At 41.5% G+C, this 21,785-nt stretch overlaps 1 protein-coding gene across 1 annotated transcript; it reads left to right on the top strand.

Annotated features, from left to right (window-relative positions):
- The first annotated feature begins 1,223 nt into the window (after positions 1 to 1,223).
- LOC149316592 (testicular spindle-associated protein SHCBP1L-like) lies at positions 1,224 to 21,578 on the top strand. The gene is made up of 10 exons (XM_089515885.1): positions 1,224 to 1,449; positions 4,813 to 4,962; positions 7,184 to 7,398; positions 9,337 to 9,420; positions 10,715 to 10,933; positions 14,359 to 14,464; positions 15,824 to 15,977; positions 16,533 to 16,783; positions 19,943 to 20,065; positions 20,198 to 21,578. The coding sequence occupies exons 1-10, from the start codon at positions 1,246 to 1,248 to the stop codon at positions 20,432 to 20,434; spliced, it is 1,743 nt and encodes a 580-aa protein (XP_089372011.1). The 5' UTR covers positions 1,224 to 1,245; the 3' UTR covers positions 20,435 to 21,578.
- Positions 21,579 to 21,785: the final 207 nt, after the last annotated feature.

Here is a 21,785-nt window from a genome sequence, read left to right as displayed (position 1 = left end):
GAAAACATTTATTCAGGTGAGGTTTGTCTTTGCAAACACCCAGCCAATGGTTCAGATTTTGGGAGGATTTTGGGGGCTACAGTCCACCATGTAACTTTCCAAGACCACCAAACCCAGATTTGACTGTGTATTGTGCAAAATGGCCCCTGAGCCACTAGGAAAGATACTTCACTATCTGTAACTCTGTAGCATAAATCCTCTGATATTCACTTTTATGTGCTGGACACAAGATGACCAAATGTCCTAACAGCAAAGGGGGACAAGGCACTACAAAATGAAGGACATTTGGAAATCCCTCCTGGGGATGGAAGTTTGAAATGGGGGATATGTCCTGAAATAAAGGACGCCTGGTCACTCTGTCCTAACTGCAAAGGCAGACAAGGCGCTGCTAAATGTAGGCATTGAGAAAATGTAGTACATTGCCACATAAACACACTCATACACATGTAAATTCATGTTTCATAGCCATGCTCAAAATGGAGGACATTTGGAAATCCCTCCTGGATGGAAAGTTGAAATGTCTTGGGGAAAAGGAGGATGTTTGTGGGAACTCTGTCCTAACTGCAAAGGAGGACAAGGCACCACAAAATGTAGGGCATCTGAGGAAAATGTAGTACATTGCCACATAAAGGCTAAATTATTATTATTATATTTTCCTATATCCCACATTTCTCCCAACATAGGGACTCATATAAATGACTAAACACACTCATATAAATGCATATTTGTGCTTCATAGCCATGCTCAGAATGGAGGACGTTTGGAAATCCCTCCTCGATGGGAATCTGAAATGGAGGACATGTCCTGGAAAAGGAGGCTGTCTGTGGGAACCCTGTCCTAACTACAAAGGAGGAGAAGGCGCCACAAATTATAGGACACTCCAGAAAAATGTTGGAGAATGACCCAATAAATGCTAAAAACACTCCTATAAATGTAAAGCCATGCTCCTTAGTCCTGCTCAGAGCAGAGGACATTGGGCAATCCCTCCTGGGCAGAGGTTTGAAATGGAGGACATGTCCTAGAAAAGGAGGAGGCCCAATGACCCTGGCTCAGCAGTTCCAAGGCACTAATGATGGGACTATTTTCGGCTGGGTTTATATTAGCCGCGGAGGGAGACGGGGCTGATCACGGGACGTTCTGAGGCTGTAACGGATTTAGCTATTATTGTCCCTGGCTAAGTAGTTCCGGCTGGCGGATGAATCCCTGTAACGGCCAGGGGGGCTCAGTGGGGTTGCAGAGGCAGCGATGGCGTCGAGCGCCCTCCAGAGGCAGCAGGAGGAAGAAGGAGGAGGAGAGTCTCCCGAGGGGAGGCGGCTGCCTCAAATGCCCAGCGGGAGGCAGGAGGAGGAAGCCCAGCCCCTGCCACTAAAGTTCCCTTCCTACCTGGGAGCCCTGAGCGGGAGGGAGATAGTGGAGCTCTACTGCGACCGCCTCCTCCAGGGCTGCAAGGTGCGCCCCTAGTGGCGGGGAGAGGAACTGAAGCTGAGGCTGGGCAGTTGGTGGTGTAGAAAACAATGCACTTTAAGGGCTGGGCTCCCATCCCATGGAACCAGTTTAGCTGACACACACTGGCTGTATCCACACTGCAGAAATAATCCAGTTTGACACCACTTTAACAGTTATGGCTCTATGCTATGGACTTCTGGGAATTGTAGTTTTGTGAGACATCTAGCCTTTTCCATCAGAGAGCTCTGGTGCCACAACAAACTACAATCCCCAGGATTTGATAGCACTGAGCCATGTAGTTAAAGTGGTGTCAAACTGGATTATTTCTGCAGTGTGGATGAAGCCATTGTAAACCGCTTAGGGAGCGCTTAAGTGCACTGATCAGGGGTATAGAAAGGTGTTTGTTATTGGGGCTTATCCCAATAGCAATGGCAGCTTCATTCATATGCCACTTCCTATTGAAACTAAGCAGTCTCTAAGTGGTAAGTCTCGGACTGCTATGGAATTCTGGGAATTGTCTCTTGTGTCTGTGGAGCCGCAACAAGCAACAGTTCCAGAATCCCGAAGCACTGAGCCGTGGCAGTTAAAGTGGTGCCACACCAGATTATTTCTGCAGTGTGGATACAGCTCCAGGAGTCTGTAGGACAGAGCCATGGCAGTTGAGGTGGCATCAAAACATGTTATTTGAACCCCATGTCACAGTGGGCAGAAAGGAGAGGGCTTTCGGGGGTCTCTTCTCATCATGGGAAATGGATATGCCTTCCCTGGTGTTGACTCCCACCTTACTCTTATTTGCCTACTTCTTCCTACAGCTTGGAAAAATTAGTTGTTTAAAGAAAAACATGATTCCTGGTGCTGTGGCCCCCAAAAGTAGGCCTTTTAAGCTTTCTTTCGGTCATAGCTGCTTTGGACTCTAAAGTTTAGTGAAGTTATTCATGGAAATTGAAGGGGAAAAAATATTTGTGCAGTACAGCTCCATAAAGAGCAGATCTGGAATTATAGGATGGCTTCGTCTTATGCACAGAAAAATACAGGACCACATAGTTCCCAGGGATAAAAGCATTGCCAGCTTGTTACAGTGGTGAATACTGTAGGATTTGTTGCAGGAGCGCACAGCTTTTGAGCCCCAAGCCACTTCTTTTTCTACCATCATCTGCAGTCATTGCTTACCATGGCCCTTTCTGCCTGTGTCCACATCTGTGTTGTGTGCCCTCCTGTACGTAAGTAAACTGGTTGAGGTTTGTGGACTGTCTGTACGAGAGTAAAGGCCCGTCACTAAGAGTCCCTGAGAGGCAGCATAGGTTGTAGTTCATTGATGATACATCCCAGCGGTGCCCTCAACCCAGATACCAACTCTGTCCACACATCTATTCAGGAAATGTCATCACAGGCCCTAATGACATCACCCACAATATTAGAGGGACAGAAGGACTTGCACTTGCTCATCTTCCAATGTAATTTATGCCATACTGTGTCAGCAATGCCCTTCAGCACCCTACATTGGGCAAGCAGGCTGGTACCTGCCCAATGGACATAAATCAGACCTTAGGAATGGGTATACATAAAAACCAATGGCAGGACAGTTCAGTCTTCCCTGGCATGTCACCTTAGACCTCAAAACAGTGCTCCTTGAACAAAAGAACCACAAAGGAAGATTGGAAAGAGAACAGCAGAATTGGAATATTTCAGCAAACTGCAGTCCATCAGCAGTGGGTTGAACAGAGACATTGGTTCCTTGGCAGACTGCAAACATCTCAACACTAACCCACCTACCCTAATCCTCATGAGGGCACCCTTGACCAGTTCGTCACGTTTTCTTTCTGGTTTCTGCACTGAGTTCCAATACTCATTCATATGGTTATCTGATCTCCTCGGCTCTAGGCAACATCCTTCCACCTGCCTTTGTTCCCCAGCGACTCTCCAGCTCATGCCGCACTTTCTTTTCATTCGAAATTAAGAGAAATTCCTCCCATGTGATAAACTCCATAGAATCATAGAGTTGGAAGATACACCAAGGGCTATCCAGTCCAACCCCCTGCCATGCAGTAAATCACAAAGCACTCCTGTCAGATGGCCATCCAGCCTCTGTTTAAAGATCTCCAAAGAAGGAGCGTCCACCACTCTCTGAGGGAGTTTGTTCCACTGTCGAACAGCTCTTACTGTCGTGAAGTTCTTCCTAATGTTGAGCTGGAATCTCTTTTCCTGCAGCTTGCATCCATTGTTCCATACCTACTAGCATTTTTTCATTGTCCAGAAACTATCAAATAAGAATTTAAAATGTATGGTACTAGAAGATGATCAGATGTCAGCTAACCATCATACGAGTTGTTAGGTTTTTAATACTTTAGGGTTCTGTAACCTTAGAACGAACAAAGAAAGTAGCCTTTTATGAAGTCAGATCATGTAGCTATTTATCCCAGTGAATTCTGCATCTTGGACTGGAAACAAATCTCCAAGGCTTCAAACAAAGATCTTTCACGTCACTTTTTACCTGGGATTTGTTTAAACTAAACATGGCAGGAACTATGAAAAACATATGCCCTCCTGAGCTAATATTAATCCAAAAACACATTAACTGAGTTTGCAATTTCCCTGAAATATTTTGGCCCTTAATCAAAATCATTATTATATTTGCTCCATCCTTAATACGACATCCCTTCAAATATTTAAATAAGGCTATCATATCACATCTTAATAGTCTCTTCTTCGGGCTAAACATACCCAGCTACCTAAGTCTCTGCTTATAAGGCATGCTTTCCAGACCCTTCACCATTTTTCTCACTCTTCTCTGGACACACTCTAGTTTGTCAACCTCCTTTTTGAATTGTGGTGCCCAGAAGTGGACACAGCATGCTAGGTGAGGCCTGACCGAGGCAGGACTATTGGCACTATTAGTTTCCTTGAACTGGCCAATATACTTCTATTGATGCAACCTAGAATCACATTGGCCTTTTTTAGCTGCCACATCAAACTGCAAACGTGTGCAGGTTCACAGGGATGGACATCCAATGGGATGGCAGTCACCAGTGGTTCGCTCCTGTGACTGTGCGCAGAGATGAGGGGGGGGAGGATAGTATCCAGTAGCACAGCTTGAAGCCATGGCGTGCAGTCATGACGTGCACACTGCAGCCGCTTTGGGAGCCAGTGCTGTGGTTGGAGGGGACTTGGATAACTTTCAGAAAAGCAGTTTCAAGCCACCTTTTCCTGCCCATCTGTTTTGCCCATATGACAGGCTGAGAAGAATCAGTCCTACATTGGAGAAAAATAATACAAAGTGATGTCTTGTTTTTGAAAAATATCCATTTATAAAACTGAATAAAGTGAGTTATTTTGATAATGTATATGTCTCCCTTCTATTCTGTCTAGGCAGAAGATGCTGAGCAGGCAATTAGTAAGTATCTTTTGGAAAAGATGAAGATGAAGAATAAATGGCTTGGCATCTGGGAGACCAATCCACAACCTTTTTTTGCCAGTTCTGAAGAAATCCCCGTATCATATGTTGGTGTGCTTGTTGAGGTAACAAAATCAAGGTTTACTATTATTACTGAGATCAGTTTGTGTTCAGGTGGATCTCTGTCCTTTGGCGATAGAGCTGGCTGTTCTCAGTCAAAGGTCACCTTAGTCAAACAGTTTAAAACATGCCACATTCCCATTATGAATTTTCTTTGATCAGCACAAGACACTTATTGACTGCCACAGGGGCAGGGCCCTGATGTAACTCTTTTATTCAGCATAGATTTAGGCAGATCAATAATGCTGGTTTTGGATTTTTTTTAAGTGTTCAGTCACTACTACCCTTCCCCATCTTAACTGTCTTTATTTCTAATAAAATTATTTACTTGGGCTGGCTTTCTTGTTTACACCGTCTAGCATTTGCCTGTTTACTTTTTGTTTGCGGTTATGCTGGTGGAGTGAATCATAGCAGTAGAAAGTTAAGACTAAGGACTGGCTAGCAGGGATTGAAACTGCCTACCTATTTCTAGGTTATGCACCATCACATTCAGAGGAATCCTGCTCACTTGGACTAGATTAAGCAGGAGCCAATCATAGTAAGCACACAGAAGGAAATAGTAGTTGTTAATGCTAACAAAGGTCCAAAACACACTGCAGAAATAATCCAGTTTGAGACCGCTTTAACTGCCCTGGCTCAGTGCTAGGGAATTATTCTGGCAACTGTAGTTTTGTGAAACATTTAGTTTTCTCTGTCAGGGAGCTCTGGTGCCACAATAAACTACAGTTCCCAGGATTCCCTAGCACCGAGCCAGAGCAGTTAAAATAATCTCAGGGGTTGTTCCCACGACGAAAAGCTCAGAATCCTGATTCGAGTTATATGCCCCTAGTTCCCACTGGAAATTGATTCTGATCCCCATTTCATCAATTCCAGTGGGGAAAAAGCAGAGCAAATGCAAAACCCCCAGGGTTTTTTTGGTAGCAGTTATTTTGAGGTTCTTTTGGAAAGCATCAGTTCCGATGTGATTCCCAACAGTGGGAATGCCAGATCAGAATCGATTCTTTTTCTGAGGGAGGGACAAATGACAGAGGGGTGTGTGCTATCCCCAGAGATGTCACAGACACACACACAGTGCTGTTTTTTTGGGCGTTTTTTAAAAAAATAAAATTAATCACAAAACGGATAGATTGGCAAAGCAACTACTTGCAAGGGCAAATAGCTGCTGAACCGTTCAACCGATTTTGCGATTAATTTTATTTTTTATTTTTTAAAAAAAGAAAAATGTGCTCCCCTCACTGGTTTCCTTGGCTGCACCTGAGGCTTCTCTTCGTCCTCCTCCTCTTGCTCTTCTCCACTCCCCCTGACAGTTTCCCAGGTCAGACCCCAGGCTTCCCAGGGTGAGATGGAGGAGGACATGTCCTGGGAAAAGAGGATGTGCCTGGTCAGCCTGGGAGAAAGTTGTGGGCCCTTGTCTTCTTCCCGTGAAGCTGAGAGAGCGTGACTTGCCCAAGGCCACCCAGTGGGTTTCCATGGCTCAGCAGAGAGTTGAACTCCTCCAACCACTCCACCAGGCTGTCTTTTGCTGTCCTCTTCTTCCTCCTCCACCCTTCCTTCCTTCCTTCCCACAGTCCGGGCTGCTGTGACATCATGACGATTGACATGATGAGCGGCCCAAATGGGGATTAGAATCTTGCCAAAAAAAGCAGTTTCACAGCAGGATTAAAAAGCTCCCTTTTATAGTGGGAACTGGGGACCTTTTGGAAACAATTGCCGACACGGAGCAGAGCCGGATCAGGAGTCGGATTAAACAGTAAGTGGAAATGAGTCCTCAGACTGGATTGTTTCTGCAGTGTGTTTTGGACCAAAGTGACTTATCCCAAAATAAATATTTCTTATTCAATTTCCCTTGCTTGATGTTTATATTGGCTTAATTGTATCTTTTTCTCCCTGTTGCTTTCCACTCTTGTTTTTTCTTTTCTTCCTGTTCCTTGCAAGTCAGCCAATCCACAACATTTATAGAATAATTTGGTGTTTAGAAAGTGGAGCATTTCAGTTTTAATCAGTATAACAAAGCAATCCTGTGGGGGACTTAAGTTGCTGAAACAGCAGCATAACTTCTTTCATATCTTACAACCTCCCAGCCAGTGTTTGTTGAATATAGTCTTATGCCATAAATTGGTTTTTCATATGTATTAAGTAAAAAAATAAAATTTCTGAATATACTGACAAACACATTTTTTTATTTCTCTTTACATAATAATGGCTTATTTCTTTGTTACATTTTAGGTTACTTGCAAACTGCCCCAGAATCTATCTTCCAACTCCAGAGTTTCCGTCTGTATTGCTGAGCCCTTCTCCTCTAATATTGCCAATATTCCAAGACATTTAGTTGAATATATTCTGGAAGAAATGGATTATTGTGTGCCTCTTTTGGAAATCTATCCTGTACAGGGGCAAGATACTGTAGTGTCTGATATAGCCAAGGCTTTGGAAATTGTGAGGTATGCTTTTTTTCTTAAATGTGGTATTGAACAGGGTAGTAAGGACGTGCCAAAATAAAAAAAAATGCAGATACATAACCAAATGTAATAAAGATTTTAATTAAGGGCCAAAATGTTGGCCCTTAATTAATTTCAAACTGGCTCCAGGTCGGGATATGGAGTCGAGACCACCATGGTCGCCTTGGTCGATGATCTCCGTCTGTGTATCGACAGGGGAAGTGTGGCCCTGTTGGTGCTCTTGGACCTCTCAGCGGCCTTTGATACCATCGACCATGGTATCCTTCTGGAACGCCTGAGAGGGTTAGGAATCAGGGGCACTGCTTTGCAGTGGTTCCGGTTCTATCTCTCGGATAAGTTCCAGATGGTGTTGCTTGGGGACAGTTATTTGGCCAAGAGGGAACTCAAATCGGGTGTCCCTCAATGCGTGATACTGTCTCCAATGCTATTCAACATTTACATGAAGCCGCTGGGTGAGATCATCCGGAGACATGGGGCGGAATGTTATCAGTACACTCAAATTTGCTTCTCTGTGTCATGGACTGCTTCGGTGACCAAGGATGGCATCTCCCCTCTGAATGACTGTCTGCGGTCAGTAATGGATTGGATGAGGGAAAATAGACTTAAACTGAATCCAAATAAAACTGAGGTACTCACTGTAGACAATTCTAATCCGGGAATGGTGATAAGCTCTCCAGTTCTGGATGGGGGTCACACTTCCCCTAAAGGACTGTATTCGTAGCTTGGGGGTACTCCTGGACTCGTCGTTTCAGCGGTCATCTCAGGTGCATGCGACAGCCAGGAGTGCTTGTTACCAGCTTAGGCTGATTCACCAGCTACGGCCCTTCCTGGAACAGGAAAACCTAGAAACGGTTGTACATTCACAGGTAACCTCTCGTCTCAATTTCTGCAATGCACTCTACATGGGGCAACCCTCATGCCTCGTTCAGAAGCTGCAATTGGTCCAAAATATGGCAACCAGATTGGTTACAGGAAATTCAAAATTTGAACCTATCACACCTATCTTAAAATCCCAACATTGGCTGGCTATTAGATTCCAGGCACAGTATAAGGTATTGGTCATTACCTATAAAGAGCTACATGGCATGGGTCCAGCTTACCTGAGGGGACGCCTCCTCCCATACAATCCTCCCGCACTGAAAAAATCTTGCTAAGAAAACCTTATCATAGGATTGACTTAGAGTCACCATAAGTCAGAAACAACACATACACAATACATCTGGAAGGCCACAGGTTCATTAGCACAGTTGTCTAGGAACTAAATGTGCTTTGAGTGCTTTCTAACCTGCTGTGCTCACAGTCTCTTGGGACTTGGTGCCATCAGTCAATGGAACAGCTAAACATTCAGAAGCACTTGCTGCAGCTAGAAATGGGGAGACACCTGCAGAGATCACTGACTGTCTTGGAAGGGTTTATTTAACATGGCACAAATAATGAAAAATGATTACAGTACTTATTAAGAATATTTCAGAACAACTTGATGGCTTCAGTATATTTAACCATATTAAGATATCTACTATAGCAAATCAAAGCAAAATGAAAACACAACTATAAAAGGATAAAGGATATTTTAACTGGCACAGATCTTGCAGAAACTGCTCACAAAAGGATGGTTTAGTAGAGGAATGGTGAAGAAATAATATCCTATATCTAGGACAGCATGACTGAGAAGTTAAAAGATTTTAAAAATGAAAGCAGCCTATGCAAAAGCATTCTTCTAGACTGTATTGTACAGAAGTACTTATAGAACATGTTTGTGAAGTTTTATACAGTATTCCCTTTCCCTTTTCCTCACTTTTTTCTCTCCTACTAAGTTCTAAGTCTCTTAACAATTAATGTTTCTAAACTATGTTACAGTATAATATACTTTGATACTTTGAAGTAACAGATCAAGGTCATGTTATTGTGCATCTCATTTAGGTTTTTCGATGGCTTCCTTTGGAGAGAATGGGATGGTGAAAATAGTGAAACTTATGCTGCAAGGATAGAAGAGAGAATTAAGATGTAAGTATCTTTGTCAGACCTTGTTTTCATAAAAAGTAGAGGAAATGCAACTCCTTTAGTAATATTTGTCCAACAAAAGAATAGGGATTTTAAAAAGTCACCAAATGACCACTTTATTAATTTGAATATTAACATGTTATGACGGCTGGGCTAGAAGCCTCCTCCCTGATATTCTGATATAATAGAGGAATGTTCTATCATGTGAAAACTTCCTTTTTCACTTTGAAATGGTGCAGTTCAAAGCCAGAATTATCACCTCATGGAGATGTGAAGATCTGGGAGGAAGAGCTGAAAAATGGGGAGGGAGGATTCTCCCTGAAGCATTTTTTAACTGGAAAAGTTGAAAAAAATGGATTAGAACCTTTTGTTTTAGAATTATGAATAAATATTTAAGACCTAGTTTTCACATATTTACTGCCCCAAATCACTTAAAACTACATAAGCACGGTTTTTATATAAGATTTTATGTACCATATAGATGGCTACAGTTCCTAGCCAAAGGGCCAAAGCACATGGCCCACTTCCAAAGGGCTGTAGCCACAGTCCAAAGCAGTCCGCTGGCAGGAGCAAATTTAATCCGCTCCTAAAAGTTACGGCTCTTGCTCCATAAACACGGCCTAAATGCGGTTTGTAGCCACTTTGGGGGGGATGTAGATCACACACACACACACCCCAAATCAGGTGGAAGACACACAGAGGTCATGCTTTATTTGGCCCATGCATTTCAGGGCTAGATTTACTTTTTCCTCTTTTTTTTAATGGGTGTGTTAACATTTCTGTGACAATATGAGGAACCAGTAGAAATAACTAATTTCCTTTTTTTTAATTTGCTAATGCAGACAATTTCTTCTGTTTTTATTGGAGGTTCTTTCCCTGCTTCTCATAAATTAGCAAAACCAAAGAGTATCTTTGTAGTTCAGGACCTTGAAAGCTCCATGTGTAACAAAGATAAAATTTTAAAAAATTAAATTCGGTTGGTAATTTTTTTACTTTTATATCTACCAAGTTATGTGTAGTGTTTTATATTGTAAAGTATATAGTCTATATATACTTTATACTCTAAAGTTTCAGTTTATAAAAAGTGTTAGCTCTGTATTGCCCCCTGACCCCATTTTTTCCCTGAAATTGTTTCCTTTCTCACTTGGCTGGAAAAATAGGTTTTCCTCCCATAGCTTTTAAATTGCCATAAATTTTTACATTTATGCCATTCATCTACAGTTTGTGGGAATGGAGACTCAATTTTCTTGTATAAAGCTGCAAAAGGAGATGTTCTAATTTTCTTAACTCTTCATAGTTGGTGTGATATCAAGAATGAGATTATTCCTTCTGCAATTGCTCATCGTTTTAAAAGAAATCTGGAAAAATACAAAAGCATGCATTTGGAAATGATTCATTACCAAAGTAATATTACGGGAGAGCCCACACCAGAAGAAGCAATTGAATGTTGGAAAAACTATTATGAATTAAGAACGTTACGTGGATTATTAAAAATATGGGAAGATTTACGTCTAAGGTAATTTCATTTGCCATATATATTTTTTTAAAAAAAACAATGGGCTGTTAAAGTAAAATGATATTGACTGCTGTTCGGTTATTTGCTTTTAATGTCTATCATTTTGTTTATTAATCGTAAATATAGTCATCTTGGTACTAAATTTCATAACAGTCCTATATGTGTCTGCTCACTACTAGTTCCTGGGATTAACTGCAAGGTAAGTGGCTATTAGACTGCAGCCTTAGATGTTTATAGGCTGTTAAAATTGGAATCACAGCAGCTGGTTCAGAGCCCCATATTCTTGAATAACTGTGGTATGTGTTGTTGCAATGCTAGTAAGATTCATCCAATTGTTTTAGATTTGTAGTAGATCACCCTATTTATTCAACTTGTATGCAGATAATATTGTTCACACAGCAGACTTAGAGTAAGAAACAGGAGGAGTGAATATCAGGAGAAAGAACATTAACAATCTAAGATAGGCAGACAACACAATACTACTAACAGAAACCAGCAAGTACCTGAATAATTACTGAAGAAGGTTAAGGAGGAAAAAGCCAAGCCTAATGCTGAATATTAAGAAAACAAACATAATGACCACAGAAAAGCTATAACTTGGGCAATGAGAAGATCCAAATAGTCAAAGAATTCCCATAACTTGGACAAACATAGACCAGAACAGAAACTGTCGTCAAGAAATCAAAAGAAGATTAAGAATGGGAAAGGGCAGCTATGAAAGAACTAGACAAGATCCTAAAGTTCAAAGATATAAATTTGAACCATAAAGTGAGGCTTGTTCCAGCCACTGTATTCCCCATCTCCATGTATGGATGTGAGAGCTGGATGGTGAAAAGAGCAGATAGGAAAAAAAACCATTTGAGATGTGGAGCTGGAGAAGAGTGCTGAAGATACCATGAGTGGCCAAAAAGCCTGAATTCTCCCTGGAAGCCAGGGGCGGGATACAGATGGGCAAAAAGGGGTGTATTCATGACGTCATGAAGGTAGAGCCTTCAGACGGGCCTTACCTGAATGCCGCCATGAACACGCCCCCCGCACGCCCCAAGCGGGAAGAAGCGGCATTAAAAAGGTGCTGCTTTTCTCCGCTTCTTTTCTGTTTGATGCGCAGCTGCGCAGCTCCGTCTGTAAGCTGCTGCACCGGTACGCCAGAATTGCTACGCCGCTAATTTAAGTTGCCCATTTAAAAGCTCCGATTCAGCTGCGTCACATAATGAGTCGGGGTCCTGGAACATGCGCAGTTTGCAGTCAGGCTTTAATTGCAGCGTCAGCTGCCATGCAGGTGTGGAAGCTGCAGCACAGCTGCAGCGCATTTTAAGACTCGTAACCCTAACCCTAACCCTAACCCTAACCCTAACCCTAACCCTAGAGCAACATGTACGCATGCACTGCTTGGAAAGTTTGGACTTTAAAGTGAGCCCCTACACACATTCCTGTGCCATTTTCACCTAACAATAAAAACCCCTAAAACTTTAAATATTTACATATGTACAAGGGAGGTGATGGGGGATGGCAGGGGAACAGCAGTGGCAGCGGCGACAGCTGTGGCTGTGCATTGCAGATTCAGCAGGAGCGCGGGGACCAAAGGAGAGGAGGCATCCATGATGCTGGTGACACTGGCAAAGTGCAAGAGGACAAGGATGCCAACACCAGCTGATCACCAGCTGGCAGGAGACCACCATTGTTCTTGGGCAGAGCGGGGGGGAAAGTTTTAAAGGGGTTTGGGCACTTTAAATGTGCACATAGGCTTTCTGCCGCCGCTGCTTAGCGCTGCAGCTGCGCAGCTGCGCATCCGCCAGCCGGCAAAGGAAAAAAAAAAGCCCCGTTTTTGGCCGCCCGTGAGGAAGCTGCCTCTCTCTTTGCAGCGTCCTCCGAGGCGGCGGTTTGGAAACTGCGGGTCAGAAACGGCCCCAGGTGAGGTGTCTTCACTGCCCCCCATGTGGAAGCCCCATCTCCTGAGCCACGCCCCCGGGGTGGGCGGTCTGGAGGCTCCGTATTCAGCAGAATACACCTCCAAGACGTCTTCCCCTGCCCGTCTGTATCCCGCCAGGATGACTAAATTGAGACTGTTGTATTTTGGTCTCTTCATGGGAAGGCATGAATCATTAGAAACGACAATGATGCTGGAAAGGCAGAGGACAGTGGAAAGAGAGGAGGACCACATGGCAGATGGTTAGACTCAATCAGAGAGGCTACAGATGACCTGAGCAGGGCAGTCAATGACAGATTCTTGGAGATGCCTCATCCACAGGGTTGTTGAGTTGAAGTCAGCTGTTAACAACAATAATAACAATGTTTTCTGATACGTTGTGCACAGGGAGTTATTTATTAGCCCCTTGCACACCATCCAGATTCTTTTACTAGTTCCCCTCCAATCTTTGATTGTATATCATTTTGACTGTAAATTAAATTGTGTTAAAAAGTCTTACTTACAGCTGTCAATCTCCAGAGGACTGCTTCTGCCATTTACAGGCCAGGATGGGAAGTGTAAGACAAATCAGTCAATGAAAGGCAGCTAGTGTCAGCTGTAAGGGGAACAGGAATGAAGCTGAAGAAAAAAATAATCCTTTTTTCTCTGCATCATAGCCAAGACAGGCTTCATCTTCATCCCCTGACCTCCCCCTGCCCCATTGGTCTAATAAACAGTAGTGTCTCCCGGGGCTCAGCAGTGGCTGGGAAAAGGTAACTGGTGTGGAGCTGCACATGCAGAGCACCTAATACTCTGATGTACAGTGCAAAATTTATTCTACATGTATGGTATGTTTTTAAAAGGTAGGGTAGAGGTTTTCTGTAACTGAGTCCCAAAGTAGATGGGCAAGAAGCAGTGGCTTCGAGTCTCTTCAGAGGCAGGGTTTTCTTTTGGCATGCTGGTTGATTTAGCATTCTTCTTTAGTTTCATTCTCACTTTTGATATTAGTAGTTCATAGTCTTGGCAGTCATCTGCTCCAGGACATGTTAGGCTCTGTTTTCAATGAATTTAGTTCTCCTTATGGTTGTAAAAATGCTATTTAAAAACTTTGTCCCATCATTCTTTACATGACCTTAACTTTTCTTAATATTATTTAAAAGTTAAATCATTCATTCATTTTTTTCCTCTAAAGAAGTCAGAAATCAAAAGTCATGATTGATGGCATGCATTTCAGAGGACTACTGTGCATAGTTTCAGTTGTAAATTGTCTGGCAGAAAGCAAAAATCACTGAATATTTCATATTTTGTTTGCTCTGCATTTTAAATGGATTTCTAGTGCCAGACATTTCTGGCATGTTCATTTTGCATAGTGATATTGTTCGGGCCTAAATATCTGCATATGTTTAAATCTGAAACAAATAGATTGGTATGTGTACTTGAGGCTAGCTTGCTTAATATACATCCACGTAATGCTTTGTTTAAAAATTAATTGTAGTTTAGAGTTCATTTTCAATTTCAGGGCTCATGGACCTCTTACCCCAAGAATACTGAAACGAAGGAAAGGATACAGAGAAGACAGAAAAACTATAACTTATGTTATTGCAAGAACAGTGACAGTGGAAATGGTAAGGAAATGTTCACTTGCAGAAATATTCAAATAGTTGATTGTTGGTCGTTGCTGCTGCTATTGCTGTTGTTTCTCCTCCTCCTCCTCCTCCTCCTTGTTATTTCTATCTCTTCTCTCCCTTCCACAAGTTATATAGCAGGGATGGTGAACCTTTTCTGGTTTGTGTGCCGAGCTGTGGGCTTCTGCTGCTCAGGATGGGGCTGTGAGCTGGGGCAGGATTTTTGGCCCTGGGGGCGGGGCTTCTGTAGTCTGGGGACACGGTTTCTGCACTCCAGGGGTGGAGCTTCTCCCCCCCCGCCCCTTTCCTGCCTCCCAGCTGTCTCTGAGAGACAGCTGTAGGTCAGCAAAGGCCCATGCAGGGCAGAGCCATGGGCACATGTCCCGTCTTCCTCTTCCTGGACCTTTCTTGACCCCCAGCGGGCTCGTTCAGGATCAGGAAGTGGGGAAGAAGAGGACTGGGCACGCTTCATCCTGGAACTTTCCTAACTGCCAACGGACTCTCTGGAGCTCACTGGGGGTCAGGAAAGATTAGTGGGCAAGAGGAAGACTGGGCACGTTCCCATTCCTCCTCCCCACAGACCTTTTCCTGCCCCCAGCTGTCTCTCCAAAGATAGCTGGAGGACAGCAAAGGTCCCTGCGGAGGAGCCAATGGCATGCACCACTTGTTCCTCCTCCTGCCACCCTTTTTCCGGCTTCTAGCTCTTGAAGAGGCAGCTGAAGGCCAGGAGTGGGCTAGGAGGAGACGTGTACATCTGGATCATTCTCATCAGCACTATTTTCTGGTTTCCAGCTGTCTCGAAAAGGCAGGGAGGAAGAGGAATGGGTATGTACGTCCCTGTTCCTCCTCCTCCCGGGCCCATGCCTTGCAAAATGGCGTTGCATGTCACCCGTGATACAGCCATCACGGTTATATAGTGTCTCACTTTCCTAAGCTATAATGTGCAGAACTGTTCTACCTCACAGCAGACTCAGTCAGTGTCTGCTGTTTGGTGTTAGGGGGTTGGTTTAGGTGTCGTAGTAAAGCTAACGATGAATATTACTTGTTTTCTAATCCAACACATTTAGACAGAAGGATCTTTTTTATTTTAATTTAATTTGCTTTCTTAATCTGTTTTCATAGACCGATGCTTCAAAAATGCTGACAAAGGGGATAAAGACCAATATTTTTGGGTTGATAAGGTATTTTGTTGTTGCAGTCAGTAATGTCAGAATGTCTCTATTCCTGACTGTAGTGTTTATAATTATATTTATTTTTCAAATAATTCCTCATTCTCATTTATAAATGGAGTTGTAACAGTTACAGCAATTGATGTTGACTTAATTCCCTTTTTTCACATTCTCTCTCTCATATGTTCAGGTTAAAGACTTATCTTCAAATACACCTATTGAACGCCATGATAACTTAAACTCGGCTTTGCACAGTTGTTACAGTGGAGATCATGTCCTTCTCTTCCCTGGAGAATATAAGGCAGCAAGCCTTTCAATGTTAACTGAAGATATTATTATTAAAGGTCATGAAAATATTTAACTTTTTTTCTTTTGTGTTGACAGTTGCCAGATTAGAAGCAGCTGCTATGATTTTTAATGAACAAATTAAGAAAACCTTAAGTTTTATGTCAAGGCAGTTCTTGTTTTTATCTGTTGTAGACACATCATGTACATGATCTATAACATATAATAATAATAATTTGTTTTATTTATATACCGCTATTCCAAAGATCATAGCGGTGAACAGCAAGTAAGCTAATTAGCAAGTAAGCTAATTTGCCCCCAACAGTCTGGGTACTCATTTTAGCGACCTCGGAAGGATGCAAGCCTGAGTCGAGCTTGGGCCCTTTTGCTGGTCTTGAACTCGCAACCTTGTGGTTTTGAGTGTGGCTGCAGTACAGGCATTTAACCACTGCGCCACCAGGGCTCCTTTATATAATATAATATATAGTAGTACAGATGAAGCAATTGTGGCAATGTGCAGCACTGCTCAGTCATTTGAAACAGCAAATAATCACTTTAGATGGGGTGAGACCTAGTTTTAATAACTAAAATAGTAAATATCCTATTTTGTTTAGGAGCTGGAAAACCAGAGGAAATTATAATTACTTCAGAGCCTGATCATGAGAGCTTTGTAGTATCCAGGGCCCAAAATGTGAAATTAATGAATATTACCTTAAAACAACAAGGAACTGTTGATGGTATTGTAGTAGTAGAATCCGGACACACAGCTCTGGAGAATTGTGTACTGAAGTGTGACGGAACTGGCATCTGTGTACTTGCTGGAGCTTCTTTGACAGTTATAAACAGCGAGATTACTGGAGCTGAGGTACTCTTTCATCATATAATGCAATATGTATGCGTGAGTGTAAAATGTTTGCATAAAACAGTGAGTACACTTGCAAAAAATGGATTGTTCTGTTTATGTTCTTTGAGAATTGACAAATGAACCATCTTTGAACTTTCAGGTATTAAAAAACTTAACATATTAGTGAAGCAACAATTTGATTAGAAGAATACAGTGATAAAGCTTTTCCTGACTATTTACACCAGACTACTTACACCAGCTTTTGTGTATATGTGTAAGAAGTCTGTAACCAAAACTCTCCTATGGAAAAACTACCTGAACATAGAAAGCTAACATGATTAGACAGAATGGTGGCACATTAGCCTTTATTTGGATATTATAAGGACAGTGTTCGCAGTCTGGGGTGCTCCTAGACCCGTCACTTCACATGAGAAATCAGGTGAATGCGACAATCAGGAGCGCCTGTTATCAGCTTCAGCTGATACGCCAGCTGCACCCTTTCCTGGACGTAAAGGACCTAGAAACTGTTGTACATTCACTGATAACTTCACAACTTGATTTCTGTAATGTGCTCTACAGGGGCTACCTTGTGCCTAGTCTGGAAACTTCAACTAGTGCAAAATATGGCAGCCAGACTGGTCGCCGGAAAAACTAGGAGTGATTGAATAACACCCATCTTAAAATCTCTTCACTGGCTGCCTATTAGTTTCCAGGCACAGTACAAGGTGTTGGTGATAACCTTTAAAGCCCTACATGGCTTTGGCCCAACCTATTTGAGGGATCGCCTACTCCCACATAATCCGCCCCACACCCTCAGGTCCTCTGGGAGGAATCTATTGCAGCCTTTAAAAACCAGACTAACTGCTACCTCCCAGAGGGCCTTCTCTGCTATTGCTCCCAAACTATGGAACGGTCTGCCGGACGAGATCCGTCAAATTGCCAGCTTAGACAGCTTTAAAAAAGCTGTCAAGACAGATCTTTTCCGGCAGGCCTTTCCTGAATAAAAGTGCCCGGCCACAGAATGACTGCCCCCCACATCATGTATCAGCCCACCGCTCTGTCCTCGCTGTATTTTTTATTGTGTTTTTAATAGATGTTTTAAGTGTAACTTGTTTAATCCTGTTTTAAGGGGGTGAATTTGGGACATAAATTTGTAAATGTGGATTTTAACGTGTTGTAAGCCACTTTCATTGTCTTGTCACAAAAAAGCGGGATATAAATAAAAAAAGTTTTATTTATGTTACTTTTCTTGTTTATAAAAAACCTTTCTCTCATAAGGAGATTGGTCAAGCAAAGCCTCCTTTGCATTGCATGAAACAATCTACCACTTGGTAATGCTGATGATAAAACTGATCCTTAGTTGGAATGAAGATTGTGTACCTTGGTTGTTCAACATTAAAACGTATGACCAAGAAACTAGACAGAAGTATAAGCATGCAACATATAAATAATCTGAAAGCTCAAAATATTTGTCAAGCGGAGGCCTATGTACCAAAATACATATGGCCTCTTCTGACAACTATCAGTTACCTATTAGTAAGCATGAGGTGTAGGTGAAGAAAATGGTGACTATTGCCATTAAAAAAAAAGCCCTGATTTTAATCCATTTTCCCCCATGAGAGTAAAGACCAGCCTCTATGACTGTATCAGCATTTTAGAAATAATCCAAACTGACACCACTTTAATTGCCATTGCTCAATGTTATGGAATTCTGGAAAGGAAGCTGCTGTGAAAATCTCCTTTAGTAGTCATCCTGCATTTAATAGGGAGGCCTCCTCATATTTAGGGTGGTCTTTTATTAAAATACTTTACACAATTTTAGAAAACCTAGATAAATCTGAAATCTGTCTAATATCTCTGTGTAGTCAAATGTTTGCAACATCAGTTTCCCTATTCCATATACATACATACATACATACATACATATCTGGAATTAAATAGGACTAAATTGTTACTATTGACCAGAAATGGTAGCAGGCAATTCTGCAAAAAAACAAAACAAAACACCATCACTGAAACATCCAATATGGTTTAAATGAAGGAAATTGTTGAAACCAAAATCAATTGCACTGTGAAAGGTTCCTCCAGTGTTTTAACACAGAAAATGGAAATTAGATTAGAAAAGCACCCTGAGGAGAAGTATACCTTCCTTTCTATGTCCTCAATCTAAATCCCTATCTGTGAGCTCCAAAGCAGAAAACAAGAAATAGTGATGAACTAGTGTTTCCTCCACATGTTGAACATGCAATACATGCAAACTGACATTTTAAAATTTGATAAAACAGGTTGCTGCTTCAAGAATTCAAGGAGCTGCAGTGTATATACTTGTGCAGAGGTCAAAAAATGTTGGTTAAAGAACTTACTAAAAAAAACCTGGGTTATGACTCCGTACTTTGAATGCAGAGGCAGGCTGCACTACCTCATCCCCAGCTGCCCCACGGAGGACAACCAGGATGGGAAGCAGGATGGAAGGCCAGAGCTGGCTTCCCAAGACTCTCCCCCAAGGAAACAGCCAGGCTGTAGAGGAGGGGGAGGAAAACTGCTGAGAGTTTTACCCTCAACTTATCCATTGGCCATATCAAAATCCCTAATTTTGGCCCCAAAAGCTGCTCTCCACCTATACATGAGGTAGACTTATAGTTGAGCATATACGTTACATGACCAAGAAACTCGCAGCTGTTTTCAGTTCTCCACCTTTTATGTAGCTTCACAGAAGGGAGAAAATACAACTTTAATTGTATTAAAAATAAAATTTAAAACGGGATTTATTTATTTTTAAGTGTCCTTTCAGATAACTATTCAGTGGTCGAAAACATGCTGCAGAAATAATCCACTTTGAGACTGCTTTGACTGCCCTGGCTCAGTGCTAGGGAATCCTGGGAATTGTACTTTATTTTGGCACCAGAGCTCTCTGATAGAGAAGGCTAAGTATCACCCAAACGTACAGTTCCCAGAATTTCCTAGCATTCAGCCAGGGCAAGTAAAGCAGTCTCAAACTACATTAGTTCTGCAATGTGTTTTGGATCCATATGCCTCAAAAAAGCTCTTCTCTAAATTGATAATCACAGTGCTAGATGCTGCATATCAGCATCTTTTTATTCTGCAGTGAACAGTTATTCTTGTCAGTCACAGTAACATTGAACTAAGTGAGGGATTTTGTTTTTTGCTTTTTGCATTCAGGGTGCTGGAGTTGAGTTATATCCAGGAAGCACAGCGATTTTGGAGGGTAATAACATTCACCACTGCAATAACTTTAGAACCTGTGACCCCTCCAGCGGTAAACTTGGTGGCATTAATATTAAGGTAAATCATTGTGGATTGCCACTCTTAATAATGTTTTGGAAGAGACGTAGAAGCAGGGGGATGTAAAGCTGAATAAATTGACTAAACTGCAAAAGAGAAGTATTCATAAACAAAATTTTGATTCCTTAACAGGTCCTTCCACTTCCTAAGCTAAGGATGAAAAACAATCATATTCACAATAACAATGGCTATGGAGTGACTATTATTAAGCCTTCTGAAGAGTTCTCTGCTACAACGGAAGGAACAGTGGCATGTGCTGCAGCAGGAGATGGAGAAGAGTCTGTTTCCAAGTTAATGCAGGAACTGAGCCTTGACATGAGCACTAATATACTAGAAGAGAACGCTAAAGCCATCACCATCATTAACTAAAGTTGCAGATTGCACATGATTTCTGAAGTTTGCTTTGATATATTTGGAAAACCTACTTCATTAAAAGACACTACTAATGTTTATTGCTTTATTAGAAGACTAATAAATAAGAATAATTATTTGTAGTTCACATTAATGAACCTCTCAAGATGTGGGTGTAATATAGATAAAAAGGAGAGAAAATATGAAAGGGTCAAAAATTTCTTTCAGGATAGATTACCTTTTATGAATGCTGGAAATTGAATTAGAAAATAAACTTGGCAAAATATTATTTTATTTAATAATATGGGATCACCTTTGCTCAAGCTTGGAAGATGAAAGATATACCTAGAAAAGACGATTAAATGCTAAAACTTTATGATATGATAAAAGCAGACAAACTAACCCAATATTTGAGAGACAATACACTAGACAAATTTGACAAGGATTGGGGAAACTTACTGAATTTTTGAGGGTGCAACGGGGAGAAAACAGTCATAGGACAGAGTATAGATATACGTTACAGAATATATATATATAATAGAGAGTAAGCATAAAAAATTAATTAGTTGGGGGTTAATGGGATTATAGTACTGTTAAGAGAAGGATATAAGAAAATATAGCAATTGAGTCTATGGTATTAAATCTAGGAAGTAGAAGCAAGTCACTTCATATAACAAATGCAAGATCAAATCAACAGTGAGGAAGTTTTCAGGAGAGAACGGAGAAACAGTTTGTCAAGAAGTTGCTTTAGATTAAATGTTAATAACCAGGTAGATAGTTATAGTAATTTGATAGGTATGGGAAGGAAATAAGAGGGTAAAAAAGTTGAAAGTATGAGAGATTTAAGGATGAAGAGGGGAGAAGTGAAGCAGGGAGGGAGAAGTGATGTTAGATGGGAGGATTATGGGAAGAGATTTAGGATTAAGAGGGAGTTGGGGTAGAGGAGACTGTAAACCTTTTATTAATATAACAGTAAATGTAGTAACAAATGTTTTAATGTATGCGTAATGTGATTGTAACGTATGTGTGGATATGGAAAATAATAAAACTACTAAAAACAATTCTTTCAGGATAAGAATGTACCTTATGAAATAGTATAAAGCCAGATAAGAGTAAGTAGAAGTATATTCCTTTGTACATTGGGCTTTTTTAAAAATTTTATCTGTCAAAAATGCAATAAATAATATATTATAAAAAAAAGACACTACTAAGTATGTTCTTACTATGGATACTGTTAAAACATGGAATATTAGTGCCATACTTACCATAGATACTCAGCTATAAGTTGACGTCATGTAGAAGTCGAAGACAAGTTTTGGGGCCAGAATTGCGGATTTTGATATGACTCATGGATAATTCGAGGGTAAAA

The sequence above is a fragment of the Sceloporus occidentalis genome, unplaced genomic scaffold (assembly GCF_023333645.1).
Source record: "Sceloporus occidentalis isolate IW3139 unplaced genomic scaffold, rSceOcc1.0.p SCAF_3, whole genome shotgun sequence".
NCBI lineage: Eukaryota > Metazoa > Chordata > Lepidosauria > Squamata > Phrynosomatidae > Sceloporus > Sceloporus occidentalis.
Note: the sequence above shows the minus strand (reverse complement) of the source record. Positions and strands in the feature narration are given on the sequence as shown.